At 35.3% G+C, this 14,324-nt stretch overlaps 1 protein-coding gene across 1 annotated transcript in view; it reads left to right on the top strand.

Moving 5' to 3' along the window:
• Positions 1–14,324, top strand: part of LOC110443359 (Fanconi anemia group D2 protein-like) — a 37,679-nt gene that overhangs the window by 2,045 nt on the left and 21,310 nt on the right. The window contains exons 3-21 of the mRNA XM_021487541.1: positions 368–493; positions 945–1,012; positions 2,703–2,755; positions 3,218–3,265; positions 3,419–3,479; positions 4,502–4,557; positions 5,123–5,210; positions 5,559–5,683; positions 6,896–6,983; positions 7,927–8,031; positions 8,271–8,362; positions 8,970–9,078; positions 9,442–9,615; positions 10,196–10,330; positions 10,756–10,887; positions 11,513–11,620; positions 12,760–12,809; positions 13,021–13,080; positions 13,398–13,578. Of these exons, the coding sequence (XP_021343216.1) occupies positions 368–493; positions 945–1,012; positions 2,703–2,755; positions 3,218–3,265; positions 3,419–3,479; positions 4,502–4,557; positions 5,123–5,210; positions 5,559–5,683; positions 6,896–6,983; positions 7,927–8,031; positions 8,271–8,362; positions 8,970–9,078; positions 9,442–9,615; positions 10,196–10,330; positions 10,756–10,887; positions 11,513–11,620; positions 12,760–12,809; positions 13,021–13,080; positions 13,398–13,578 (1,859 nt within the window). The remainder of the gene's footprint in view (positions 1–367; positions 494–944; positions 1,013–2,702; positions 2,756–3,217; positions 3,266–3,418; positions 3,480–4,501; positions 4,558–5,122; positions 5,211–5,558; positions 5,684–6,895; positions 6,984–7,926; positions 8,032–8,270; positions 8,363–8,969; positions 9,079–9,441; positions 9,616–10,195; positions 10,331–10,755; positions 10,888–11,512; positions 11,621–12,759; positions 12,810–13,020; positions 13,081–13,397; positions 13,579–14,324) is intronic.

The following is a 14,324-nucleotide window of genomic DNA, read 5'->3' as shown; positions in this document are numbered from 1 at the left end:
TGACGGCCCCTCTCTGGGGGCCCCTTTGGAAACCGTTTCATCTCGCTCGCACCACTTGTGTTTACTGCCTAGTCAGGTGACGTTATCGGCGCTATTTTTAGCAGGGCTTTCCCGAACAATTCAAGTGGTCAAACTGGACATTTGGAACGGACTATGAATATGGGGATAGCGAGGTAACATAAGTGGAAGTGCATACAATACATATATTCATTAAAAAAAAAACGCCTTTTCACGTGATGTCCCTTTAAAAGGATATACATGTACTATTTCTCCAATGGATGAGAACCAAATGATCGCTGATTCAGTGATTGTAAGAGGAAGTTGTATGATGCTACAAGTCTATTATCAGTAAATTGTGTATCCACAGGAGCATTAGCTAAGAAGAGGAAATCTTCGGACGAGGAAGAGAACTACGTCAGTGATTCTGTGTTTTGTCAGCTGCTCAGTAAATGTGGGTTGACATTGAAGAAAGGAGGCAAATTTAACACACTTAGTAAGTTGACAATCTACATCTGTAGTATTCATAGTACCTTTGTAGTTTATCACAATATAATTTGTATTTGCCTGTCAAAAGTTTTGAGCAAATTCCATGAATGATAAATTTGACATCTCTGTTGACTATGAATGTATGCTGAAAGCAGTTGTCTGCTTGTATAGGCTTTGTATACCTGAGGTTTTTAGCTTGTCAATATATTTTTGACTGATGACCTATGCATCAAACTAAAGCCCCTTGCCTTTTTGAAACTTTTACATTTGAGAGCTCACATTTATTATATGATTAGATGCTTGGGGCTCAACTTCAAATCAGTTGAGCTTTTTTGTATACCCTAGTGTACTAGAAATGATATCTAATAATACTTTCAGAATTTTTTTTGTCTTAAATGTTGAACATGTTACATGATTTTAAAATTGAATTAAAATTCAAATAAAAATCATCTTTTTAGATGTGGACCAAGCTGTTTTCCAACGAAACCTACACTTGGCTTTGAAACGTCATGACAACTATCCAGAGGTGAATAGGAAGAACATCAAGTATTCCAGTGTTCTAATAATTGATGAAACTTGCATTATCTTAGAATATTATACTGCAGTTACAGCTAGAATTTTCTTTGTTACATTGACACTCTTCACACAATGTACGACGTATTTGTAATAGATATCTCTGCACAGCAGAAACTCATATTTGTTTTGCTATTCCGTTTTTAAGTCACCTGAGACAAAGTCTCAAGTGACCTATTGCGATCGCCTTTTGTCCGTCGTCGTCCGTCGTGCGTCCGTAAACAATTTACATTTTCGACTTCTTCTCCAAAACCCCTGAAGCAATTTCAATGAAATTTTGCAGAAACCTTCCATGGCCAAAGGTCAACTAAAATTGTGAATTATATGGTCCCCAGCCCCTAGGGGCCCGAGGGGCGGGGCCAAAAAGGGTAAAATTGACTAAAATTTCAAAAATCTTCTCAAGATCCAGATATGGTAGAATCAAATACTCTTCATAGATAGAAGGGTCTTAAGGTGCTTTACTAAAATTGTGAATTTCTTGACCCTGGGGTCTCACGTTTCCCCCTGGGGAGGGGGTAAACTTTACTATAGTATATATAGGGAAATCACATTAAGTTGACAGTTTGATACTTTGTAAATTTTGAGCCATCCCTACCCCCAAGGGCTGTAGGGTGGGGCCCAATGGAGTCTGTGTGCTAAAACAAAATTTCTTCATTTTCCTTGTTTAGAATCAGAGGTGCTAGTTTCAAATACTTTTCAGTCTTAAATCTGCATGCTAGATATTGAATAAGGTGGTTTTATTGTTTTTTGTCACTTTGAATAATATTTCTGTTCATGTTAAAAACAAAATCAGCTCTCTGTATAAATATATCAGGTGACCGTTAAGGCCCATGGGCCTCTTGTTTCCTATTGCAGAGTTATCCGCTCTTGTGAGCAGGTATTGATTGTTACGTCATTATTTTGTACGAGAAAATTACATTGTTTTCTCAAAAATTAATGACGTTACTCTCACAAACAAATGACGTAACTATCAATACCTGGTCACAAGAGCAGATAACTCTGTAATGCGAAAAGACGGAATACTTTCAGCTGTTACTTACGAACCATCTGTAGATTTTATGTCACTTACCGAACCCTAATTTAGTAAATATTGTGCAAATCCCATCTTGCAAATTTTGTTTAGACTTTGAATGTTCAGAAGTTTGTGAAGAAAATTATTATTAAGACTTTGTAAAGAAACTGAATGATAAATTTTGTAAGAAACTGGATGTTGAGATTTTGTTACGTCAAACTGAATGTTGAGTGATTTAGTTTCGGTATAGTTTCATGTTTATAATCATACACTGTACTGTAGAGAATGCTTTGAAAAGAAATCATTAAAATATCTGATTTTATGTTTTTTAAGTTTTCTGGAGTTAAATTCTTGCAGAAAAAAAAAGACTTAGTTATTCATGTTTTGAATTTGAAGTTGTGTATTAAGGTTAAATGCATAGTATCAAAATAACCTTTTATTTTCAATTTTCGTTCTTGTGGACAACTGAAGTAGTAGAATCAATAGAACTGAGCTGAGTCTGCATTACTTGAAATGTTTAGTTTTATAGCTTTATACATGAAATAATGACTGTATGTTTTTGACTTGTATTATGATTAACTGTTTTTCACTTGTATTCTGATGGGAAGTTTTTGACTTGTTTTCTGAGCAGGTTGTTGATGAATTTGTTGATGGTTTCCAAGAATTCATAGAAGATCAATCAAGGTAAGTTAAATAATTATATACAATCTGCGAAGGAGACTTATGACATCACCTTAACATGATGATGTCTTTACTGAAGTCTTCACATCAGGGTGGTCTGGTTTATGTTTCTGTTAGGAGGCTCATCAATCATCAATAATTTTATTTTTTTGTTTTTTTCAAAAACTGATAAATAGCCCTTCTCATAAACTTTGAGTTGGAATGTAATTTTGCTGATGTTTAAATGCCACAAGCTGTTGTCATGTTCTACGTGTTTATTAACCTATCTGTAGATACGTCTCTGAACAGTATCATTTTACAAATAATGTACTGCTTATTGAATGGAGAAATTAAATCTTACACATCAATTAGACATCAACTACAAAAGAAGACCTGAACACTACTGAAATCTGTCTTGTATAGCCAATGTTGTTTGTGTATGGATATTAAAACTTAGTTTATTTCTGTTGTTTTGGTTTATTTCAGATTTCACTACAGCCTCCTTCCCACCAACACAACTTCAGATTGTGACTCGTACGTGAGCCATAAATAAACCAACATTTGTTACTTTTTTTCATTCAAAAAATTATTTTGTTTAAATAACTTTGATGTTAAACCTTAGATATCCAGCCCCGGGCATCAGATTATACATGTATTAATAATGTTTTTCTTGATTTGAAATGTAAGAGCCCGGAGCGGAGGACAAGACTGTGCCATACGTCTGATGTTGGGCGTTGACTTGCTGCAGGTACAGTAAAAATGATGTAACAGTTCTATGTCATCTTTACACTTTAATAGCTGACAGTAAATATAAAAACAAAAATTTGAATCAGCCTCATGGTTAGTTTGATTTGAAGTTTCTGTAGTTACATTACGTTAAGTATGGGAAATTAAGTTCAAATTCAGTTTGAGGCACACTTAATCATCATTATCTAATAATTCAGAAATGCTTTTAATTCCTATTTACAAAATACTTTCATGCATGTCATCTGGCTTGTTACCAAGTCAATTCTATCATATATGAAGGAAATTGTACTGATTTTAATAGCCCGTTTCCAATGAGATTTACATAGTTTTCTTTTTGATTTTGAGGGAAAAAATAAATATCTTTCTTTTTCATGAACAAACTTTTTTTTTCCTAAAAGATATTTTATGGCATGAAGGACTTCCTAAAGTTGTATATCTTAGATGATTATAGAGAAAAAAAGTGAGAAGTAGTTTCAGATGCTGCAATACTTACGGAATGAGTAACATTGAAATACCAGGGGAAATGTATGCCTTGATAATGCTTGATTAATTCACTGAAAAAGGGCTGATATTGATGCAGTCCCATATCAGTCCCATATCAAAAGAAGAAAATGTAGGGGACCTGAAATATTAAACACTTTTTGATGTCAACATTACTACCAGCTTAAGACCCAACTTTTCAAAAGGCTAGCACAAATACTGTGGGGAAAAAATGAATATCCTTATAGATTTCATTTCCTATCGAAATTATGATATTAATTATATAGTAGTTCTAGTATAGTACCGGTAGTAAGTTCTAGTAAATTGTTTGGTTTGGTTTTATAGGTATGGGTTTAACACACTTTTAACAGCTGAGGTCATTTAAGGATGAGGAAAATAACTGGAGTTTCAGTTCATTTGTTTAAATTTAACGGTAACTGCTTAAAAAAAGTGAAATGCCATCTATGTAATACTGGTAATGTACAAAACCTGTAATTTTAGAAATTGATAAAAACAGTTGGTGACCAGACTTTTGTTTTGTAGCCTAAACTGATGAACACTTTACTGGAGAAGCTGGCAGAGTTCATGGAAGATGAAGAGTAAGAATAATTTGTTAATTTGATTTCTACAACAGAGCCTTTAATGGCCTATTTGTGCATCATATGTGAAACGTGTGAAAAATCTTATTTTATAAATAGATCATTATACATAGTATTCTATAATAGTATCAATTAGAGCGGTACTGATTACATCGCAATTATACATATCTTTACTGTTACCAGATGTTTTATACATTTTTTATTTATCTCCTTCGTTAGTTAGCCTGCGACTATTTGAGGTAAATTCTGGTAAGGCACATCATCAATTTGTGCATCATGTGTTTTCTGCATTGCGGGATTTGGACATGTTTTGCCATACATTCAAAATTTCACTAATAAATTCATTTTTTTTTTAATATAAAAGACCTGTTCTGATAAATCCTTTAATTACCTTTATCAAACTCTGAAAAAATTTGATATTTCCCAATTCAATAGTCTGACCTACTGATTTTCCCAAGTTGAGAGTTCCTGCTCCCTTCCCAAAAACCCTCTTTGTAAAGCACTTGTGGTATTATTTTAAACAGTTGAAATTTGTAAAAAAAAATATGATTTGCTTTTTTTTCAGCTCTATATTTGATCATGGAGAGAAAGTGAACATCCCTCGACTGTTGATGAGTCAGTTTAGGTGGCTGGACAGTATCATCAACGGAAAAGTTGGTATTTTTGCTTGTCAATATAATTGCGCTCTGATAAACTTGTCATCAGTATAAATAATTAAGTTTGAAGTACTACTCTTCAATGGTATGACATAAGTTTCCAACATCTTCAAAGATATAAAACTGCAACAGTGCAGTTAATCAGAAAAGTCCCAATTTTATACAATTGTTTTGATATTTATCTTCTTTTTTTTTCTATTTGTTTTTCTAATTGACAGTTGAATTGAGAATTTAAAAAAAGAATGAATACAATTTTTTATCATATTTAAAATAAAAGTTATCTCATTATCGTCAAAGCTTTTGACTGAAGCTAAATTATTTGCGTCATTTCATGTATTTTTTTAGGAGGTGACAAATAAGATGTTGGAGATGATTGGCATTGTCTCCCTTGATATACAAAGGGAGATAATCACCTGTCTTCCTGAGGTTGTGGAAGACTCGGAGCATGGGGAAGTGGCTAAAGCTCTTAGGTAAAACTTTATCACAGTCAGAAGAAAAGACTGTCAGAGCATTTTATCACTAATCGCTGTGGTTTCTGTGGCACAAATGACTGAGAGAACATTACTCCATCCTGGAAAGGACACCGTTTTTTTGTGTCGCCTACGACGGATGTCGGAAGACACATAGGCGTCGCTTTTCCGACGACAACGGCAGCGTCAACAATGTTAAGATTTTGCATTTCAACGATTTCTGTATTTTTTGGCTAAAAAACTCAAACTTCTGGACTTAAAAAAAACCTTAACGTTAAGGTTTTGCGTTTAGCTCTTGCATATTAGGCTCTTTCTGACAAAGTATAAGAGCTACACCAACCAAACCTCAATCATACATGTATCATGGGTAGTAGAGTCTACTACTCTAAAAACATTTCATGGACTTCTACAGTTTTTCGGATAAAACCTGAAATTTCTGGACTTGAAAAAAAAAAAAAATGTTATGATTTCGCGTTTAGGTCCGTTTCCTTATGTACTATGTCAAATGCTTATTATATTGACAAAGCGGGACAGGCGACACATATAATTACGAGTAATTCTTGTTTCCATCAGTAGGCTGAAATGCTGCTGATTGCTTTTTGCTTCCCTGATGAATTACCTCATTTTGGTGCCCAAAGGATCATCATTGTGAATTCACATAGCTCACAAAAATATCTCTGGCCTGGCAATTTGTTGATTTCTCAAATTATAGTCCTTGTGAAAATTACAATAATTCTTTCGACTTTCTGATTTTTTGTGAAGGTTACCTTTACTTAAGGTAATAAGTACAATGAAATTTTGAGAGAGAAAAAGGAATATGAAATACTTAAAAATTAGAATCTGGTTGCTGCAATTGTTCATATTTTAGCTGTAATCTTATTTTAGTACTCTTTGAACTTAAAATAAAACACCGATTACAGTTTCTGTAAAGCATATATTGTAGGTGAGCAATTTAATCAATGCACTAATTTGTCAAAATTTGATAATGGGCTAAAATTTGACTATTGCTAAAATAAGGACATACAGTAGTTTGATCTCCAGTAAGCTTGTTTTCTGTGCTGCTTGCCCAGAAAAATAAGCCCTGGTAATTTTCCTTCTGTACTGATTTTGGCAGTCTCCAATTTTACATTTAGTTCTATTAAAACTAATTCATACAAGGAGTGAACATTATGTTTGATCATTTATCGTTATTTTTGTTTTCTTCACATTTAGGGAAATATTAGTGCAAAATAACCAGTTAACTGTTCCAATACTGGATGCCTTGTCGAACCTGACACTCTCTCCTGAACTGTTATCTGAGGTGAGTTACCTGTCCTTGTCTAAGCTGACACTCTCTCCTAAACTGTAATCTGAGGTGAGTTATCTGTCCTTGTCTAAGCTGACACTCTCTCCTAAACTGTTATCTGAGGTGAGTTATCTGTTATTTTCTTAGCTAACACTCACTCCTGAACTGTTATCTGAGGTTAGTTATCTGTCCTTGTCTAACCTGACACTCTCTCCTAAACTGTTATCTGAGGTGAGTTATCTGTTATTTACTTAGCTAACACTCACTCCTGAACTGTTATCTGAGGTGAGTTATCTGTCCTTGTCTAACCTGACACTCTCTTCTGAACTGTTATCTGAGGTGAGTTATCTGTCCTTGTCTGACCTGGCACTCTATCCTGAACTGTTATCTGAGGTGAGCTATCTGTTATTTTCTAAGCTATCACTCCCTCAAGACCTGTTATTTGAGGTGAGTTGTTCCTTGTCTAACCTGGCTCTCCCAACCTGATGAGAGTATCTTTTCCTTGTTCAACTTGAAGTCGCTTACATGGCCATTACATCTGATTTCCACCACATTTCGTTTTAAAAATTTTAATTTTGTTGTTGAAATTTTAAGGTGTTGTGTGCATTTTGATGAGACTGCATGACACAGAACAGTGAAGTCTGTGTGATAAAGATCAATGTAAATTACTTCCTCAGAATGTAACTGTATTGGTATGTTTATCTTGTTAAATTCATTTATCTTTGTGTATGTTTGTCATTTTGTTCCATAAATTCCATGAATGATAGATAAAAAGTGATATGCTACATTAGCCATGTGTTAGAGTTATCTCCCCTACTGTATTTTATTTTGTCACCCCGCTTATAAAGTGACTGTTTTGTCGGAGTGTGTGTGTGAATCTGTCTGTTTATTAATACCTTTTAAACTGAGTGAAGATACCTATATACAGTGCCTGTGAACCTCTTGTTTATGATACCAGGTGAGAGGATCAGTGCTCCAGACACTAGCATCTGTCAAAATGGAAGATTTGCCAGTGGTCATCAAGTTCCTTCTCCAGTCGGTCAACAATCAGGATGCTCCAGAGGTACATTCCAGTGTCTGTAAATCTAAAGAAAACATTTACAGCTGTTAATTAAGAAACATAAGACTTTTCATCAAAGTGAATTTTAAGTGTCCTTTTCCTAACCGAAACATTTTCCTTTTGTGTTGTGCTTTCCTGTAAGATGTAGATAGCATGCCTTACAGTAAGTGGAACATGGTGAACTGGAATTGATGGAAATCACAACGTGTTGTGTAATTTAGTTATATTTGCTGGTGTTATAGGTTGTCGAGGAAATTCGCAGTAACTTGGACTTCAACTCCAGCTTTGCTCCCACCATTTCCTCTACACCATTCTCAACACAGGCTGGCAAGAGGTAAGTATATCTTACTCAACAGACATGTTTTGGTTCTATAAAGAGAGAGAGAGACCACCTCTTTCTTTAAGTAAGGCTTGTTATAATTGATAGCACCTGTCTGGAGAGGCCGCTCCTTCATAGGTACCATTAAATTTGTCTATAGAGTGACAACCTCTCCTATGAAGTAGAAACTCACCACCTCTATCATTAAAACATTGGGTGTCTCTCACTGGTTACACAAAGTCAGATTAAATCTATATGGAAATGTAACATAGCATAAAGCAGACGTACTGTTATGTACATCTCCCTGATGTAGAAGAATAATACATTCAAATGTAGTTACCCTGAATATACAGGCTGTCTGTTAACTAACTGATACGTTTACACAATATAAAAAGTATACAATATTCAATTATAGCCTTTGGCTTAGGTCGAAATTGGATTTATCGACCCGAGAAAAGATATATTGACCGAGGAAGCAGTCCGATGTCAATATATCTTTTCTCGGGTCGATAAATCCAGGTATCGACCGAATTAAAGGCTACAATCGTTTTATTATTTTCAAAACAGATTACTCTGAATATAGTAGGTGGTGTTAAAAGTGTTGTACATGTATTGCTATCAGGGGATCTAAGTCGGAGATAGAGAGTGCACGGGGGTCGGAGCTGCTTACACTGGACGCCATAAAGTCAGGAATACGTTTTCAGAAATGTGTAGCAGAGGCATGGATAAAGGTAATGTCGCCATAACTACTTTGTCAAAAAAAAACGTTGTTTGATTTAAATTCATGTGATGGTAATTGTCAAAATCTAAAGAAAAATTTCCAGTTATTATTACATAATTTTGAAAGAGTTACCAAAAAACTATGAAAACTGAACTTAAAATATATTCTATATAATGATTGGTTATGTATATACAACATCATTGAAGTGTTAATCTTAATGTTTATAAATAATTGAAATAAAAACACCTCGAAAAAAGGTCTTATAGACTAAACTTGGCATCTTCCTTTTCAAAACAAAACATGCCAAGTGATGTTGTTTCTAACATAACAAAGGATAAAAATGACAAATGGAGTAAAATGTTTTGCTTCTCAGGTGATTGATGGAGTGAAGCAGCCAGGTGATCACAAAGTTATTGATATCTTTATCCTCCTCATCCTCCACTCCACCAATCGTAAGAAGCCTGTGGAGAGTTTGTTCCGTAACAAGATTCGGGCGGGTGGCTTCACTGAGGTGTTAGTACAGGCAGCCTTCGGGGCCCACTCACAGGTAATGGGTGTAATAGTTGATAAAGTCAGGTCACTTGTGATTAATACCGTATTAAGATGGACTTAATTTCACCGAGCATAAAGTTAGGAAATTTTAGCACAATTTAACTTCCGCCTTTTTGGCCCCCTCTTCCATGAGGGCGAATTTATCATGACAGTGAAAATAAGTACACAACATACATTATATAGTTTATATTACATGTTAAATGTGAAAATAACAACAGGGGAAATTAATGTTTTTGGTAAAGGGCGAATATTTTACAGGACGAACGTTTCCTAGTATACAGTAAGTATATACAATGTATGATAAAAAGTCATCAGAGTGTTGACCTAGATGGGATCTCGATCGTCATATTTTGTATATACAATAATCCTATAATAGGAAAATAGAAAAAAAAATGCTAGACTGATGTTCTGAAGGACGTTCTCTGAGCAACATGTACCGAACAGAACAGCATCTGGAATTGTCATTGGCAAAGATTTTGTGTTATAAACTGTCATTGGTGGAATTTGATGTAGCTAAACCTGATTTAAGTTTAAAGTAGTTCTGATTGGTTGAGTCAAATTTATGTGTGTTGAAGGTGATGCGCGACTACTTCCCGTCCATCCTGTCGCTAGCCGAGGCTCTGCTGCGGTCCCCAGAACCTGCTGTCGTGTACTTCGCATGTGCTATGTACAGGGGAGCATTCACAGCATTCGACTCCTTCTGTCAGCAGGTGGCGCTTCTGTAGATTTTTCCGTTGCTATGTTAAATATCACATTACCGTGAAAGATTGTTGATTTTCTCTAGAGAATACTACTGTACATTTAATTTCTCATCATAAAAACAGAAATTGATTCTTGTTATTGCTGCCATTTGAATTGATATTCAATACATTGTCAATTTCTTTTAACTTTTATCAAATATGACCAATATGACAGAATAGCCTATATGTTGCTTATAGCAATGAATCCGTCAGTTATTTGTGTTTTATTTATATTAAACCACGTAAAGAGATAAGGATGAAGACCAGATCATTCACTCAGATTTTCACGCAAAAAGTATTTCTATCTGTGTAAGTTTATATCTGTAACAATGAAAATGAGAATATTTTCCCTTCTGACACCGCTGTTAAGATGGAAGGTTTGCGACTTTTTTTAGGAAATCGTCGGGAACCTGGTGACCCACATTGGTATCGGGTTTGAAGGGGAAATTGACTCCTCCCTTGATATCCTGGCTGAACTTGTCGACACACACCTATCCAAGATGGCACCTTTTGCGATATTTGTCAAGGTATGTTACCTACATCTGATCTGTGTATTAAAATCATCCTTTCATGATCTTAAATTTAACTTGAAGCAATACAAGAAACATGCACCTTCCACAGACCTGAATATACTGTATGCTAGATACTGTCTAAAAAAAAGATACGCTGAATTATATAGGAAGATCATCAGCCTACAATATTAGTAATATCAGATTTGTAGACTAATTAAACATTATCTCACCGGGTACGCGTCAAATCTGATACAGACTAAGTGGCAGCACTGGCTTCACAAAAATCAGAAGCATAATTGTAGCAATGTAGAAATTCTTAACCCTTTCACCACTGTAGACCATAATGGACTCCTCCAGATCAATGTATGGAAGGGTCTACTAAAATAACCTAGGGGTGAAAGGGTTAAGCTGACATTTTCTGTCATAAGGATCTTATAATTGTTTGATGGTATCATCAGGCATTACGTACAGAACAGTCTATAATTTTATTTAAATTAAAGAGCAGCAGTTTTGTACAAGCTCTTCCCACTGAATGCCTATAGCAATGATTCCGTCAGTTATTTACTGTTTTGGGGGTTTACAGCAAATGTGGTGATTTTCACTCTGACCTGTTGTCTTGATGTCGTCTTTGATTATCCAGGGCGTCCTTGATTATTTAGACAACCTGTCCGTGATGCAGATCCGGAAATTGTACTCAATGCTGAGTATGTTGGCCTTCAGGAATCCCCAAGAAGGGGGCCTCATACAGGTTTGAAAAAATATTGCTACTTATTCAGTATACGTTTTTGACCTACAATTCAGCAATTTGTAAACTTCTACTACAGTTTTGCTTGTGAAAAAAAAAAGATTTAAAAAAAGTTTTTGAATTCTTTCAAAACCTGGTAGGGCTGTATTTTAGGATTATCAACTGTGTTTTATTGCCAGTTTTATATAAATTATCTGGGCCAAGTTTTGTGTTTAATTACCTGGGCCCAGTTTTGTGTAAATTACCTGGGCCCAGTTTGGTGTTTAATTACCTGGGCCCAGTTTTGTGTAAATTACCTGGGCCCAGTTTTGTGTTTAAATACATGGGCCCAGTTTTGTGTTTAATTACCTCGGCCCAGTTTTGTGTAAATTACCTCGGCCCAGTTTTGTGTATAATTACCTGGGTTCAGTTTTGTGTAAATTACCTGGGCCCCAGTATTGTGTTTAATTACCTGGGCCCAGTTTTGCGCTAAATTACCTGAGCTAAATGAAGTGTTTAATTTCCCTTAGCACAGTTTAGTGCTGTAACAATGGCCCAGGTTAGTGTTTAATTTCCTTGACCAAGTTTAATGTTTTTTTAATACCTTGTCCCATTTAATTGGTTGATTGCCAGCTGGTCCCAATTAATTATTTAATACCTGGGGCCAGTTTACTGTTTAATTTCCTGGGCTCATTTGTTAATAACCTGAGCTAATAAACATGTACTTCAATAATTTAATACACATTTAAAATCGAGATATTTTAAACTTAAAAGTTTCATTTTTATGTCCCCTTCATCAGAGTTTAATAATTATATGAACTAGGCATATTAAAAATCTGACAATTTTACAATGTGAATTTATTGAGGGCCTGTGTAGCAATACTCTTAGAATAGCTATAACATCAGTATTCCGAGAATATATGGAATGAACAGATAGTTATTACGGCAGGTAAGGATGGTGACATTTTTTTTCTCTACAACCAACTATTGCTAATAGTGACATGTGGATAAAGTGGAATGAGTAACAGGAAATAATATTACAGTTACCAGTTTGGTTCCCTTCTGTCAGTTTTTGTCAATCTTTCGAATGGGAGAACATAGTACAAATCTACAAAACCATACAGAATCCATTTCTGATTAACACCAGACACGCCTACTTTCAGGATGACCTACACATTTTGATCCGGAAGCAACTTTCCAGTAACAGTCCAAAGTAAGTTGAAAATCTAAGCCAGCACATTCATTAATAGGCGGATCCTCTAAGTAATTAATATCCTTGAATTTCTGCATTTTTGAATGTGTTTTGATCATAATTATTGGCACTACCTGACTGGCAATGTTAACATTTCTTCTATGGTAAATGGTTTGGTCCTGTGATTCCTTTATCTACCTGTTAATGACATGTATTGTTTATCTGTTAACAGGTACAAAAGGATGGGGGTTATAGGGGCCATTATGATCATCAAGAGCATCGCCTACAAGAGGTATGTGTCTGGTATCTAAACTGATCATGTGGTTACCGTACTGGGAAACAATGACAAAGGAACATCTGTGAGAAAGTAACAAAAAGAGATTCATTTATACGAGTTATTTCACTATTGACTAAAATTAAAATGTCATGGTACTCTAACACTCTTACTCTAACAGCCTGGGACACTGGTTTTTGATGTTTTTTAAATATGATATGGAAATTACAGAAACTAATGTGTTGGGCACCGTAATAAAAATGTTGCCCTGTATTGCTGTCTGAGGATTGTTGACGACCGCTGCTACATTTTAAAAAGTGAGGAACTTATTTCAGTACAAATACGGTACTGACCCAGCTGGAAAGTGTTCCTCTGTCCGATGACCTCTACAAACAAGTGGTCAGTCTGCTGCAAATGGTCAAGACATCGAGCAGTCGCACACCAGAGGTGGCAGCTCTCTTCATGGACGAACTCGCAGCGGTCATTCGCCGTGGACAAATGGACTCCAAGGTCGAGGTAGGTCAGAGTTTTTAACTAAGGTCAACAGACCTTTAAGTTCATTCAAATTAGCCCAATCTATAAATGTGATGTTGAATAGTTGCTTGATTTTTGCAAGATGGTTGTGTTGAAATGGGTAAATAATTGGTGTTGAGGGAGGCAAGGGGAGTAATGAAAACAAAGTCTATTAAGATTAAACTAGGCTTGATTTGTGTCCTAGAATATGCATTATTGGAAAGAAATGTAGGTCTAACATGTATTTCCAGTATGTCACCAGTTGATCATCTTCTATCAAGTGAACCTGAAAAAATGTTGATATCATTTTCATTGCTAACTGGGTATCCTTGATTGTATGATTAAATATGGAATTGTTTTCATTACTACACAAGGACTTAACTCATTCATCCCTACATTTTTAAACTGGACTTGCTCTGTCTTTGATTTGGTAAAGGTTCAAATGTGACTTCAGGGGTGAATGAGTTAAGGAATCATTACCAGCTCACTTCCTGTTTAAACAAGAAAATGCAGCAAAGCTGCTGGACACCAAACCATTTTATGAAAATGACTTACTGACAGTCCACCAACCACGAGGGAACGGATCCTGCATACTTTAATCTATTTGATTATAATCATATAAATTGTAAATGGCATTAATTGTGTTGTTCAGAATATTCAGTTCACGCTCAATATCTAGTTGTAACCGCACGTTTTGGGCCAAATGTCAATGATTTGGTAATAATGTCATCTTCTAAGAGAGAGAGAGA

The sequence above is a fragment of the Mizuhopecten yessoensis genome, unplaced genomic scaffold (genome assembly GCF_002113885.1).
Source record: "Mizuhopecten yessoensis strain PY_sf001 unplaced genomic scaffold, ASM211388v2 scaffold716341, whole genome shotgun sequence".
Taxonomy (NCBI): domain Eukaryota; kingdom Metazoa; phylum Mollusca; class Bivalvia; order Pectinida; family Pectinidae; genus Mizuhopecten; species Mizuhopecten yessoensis.
Note: the sequence above shows the minus strand (reverse complement) of the source record. Positions and strands in the feature narration are given on the sequence as shown.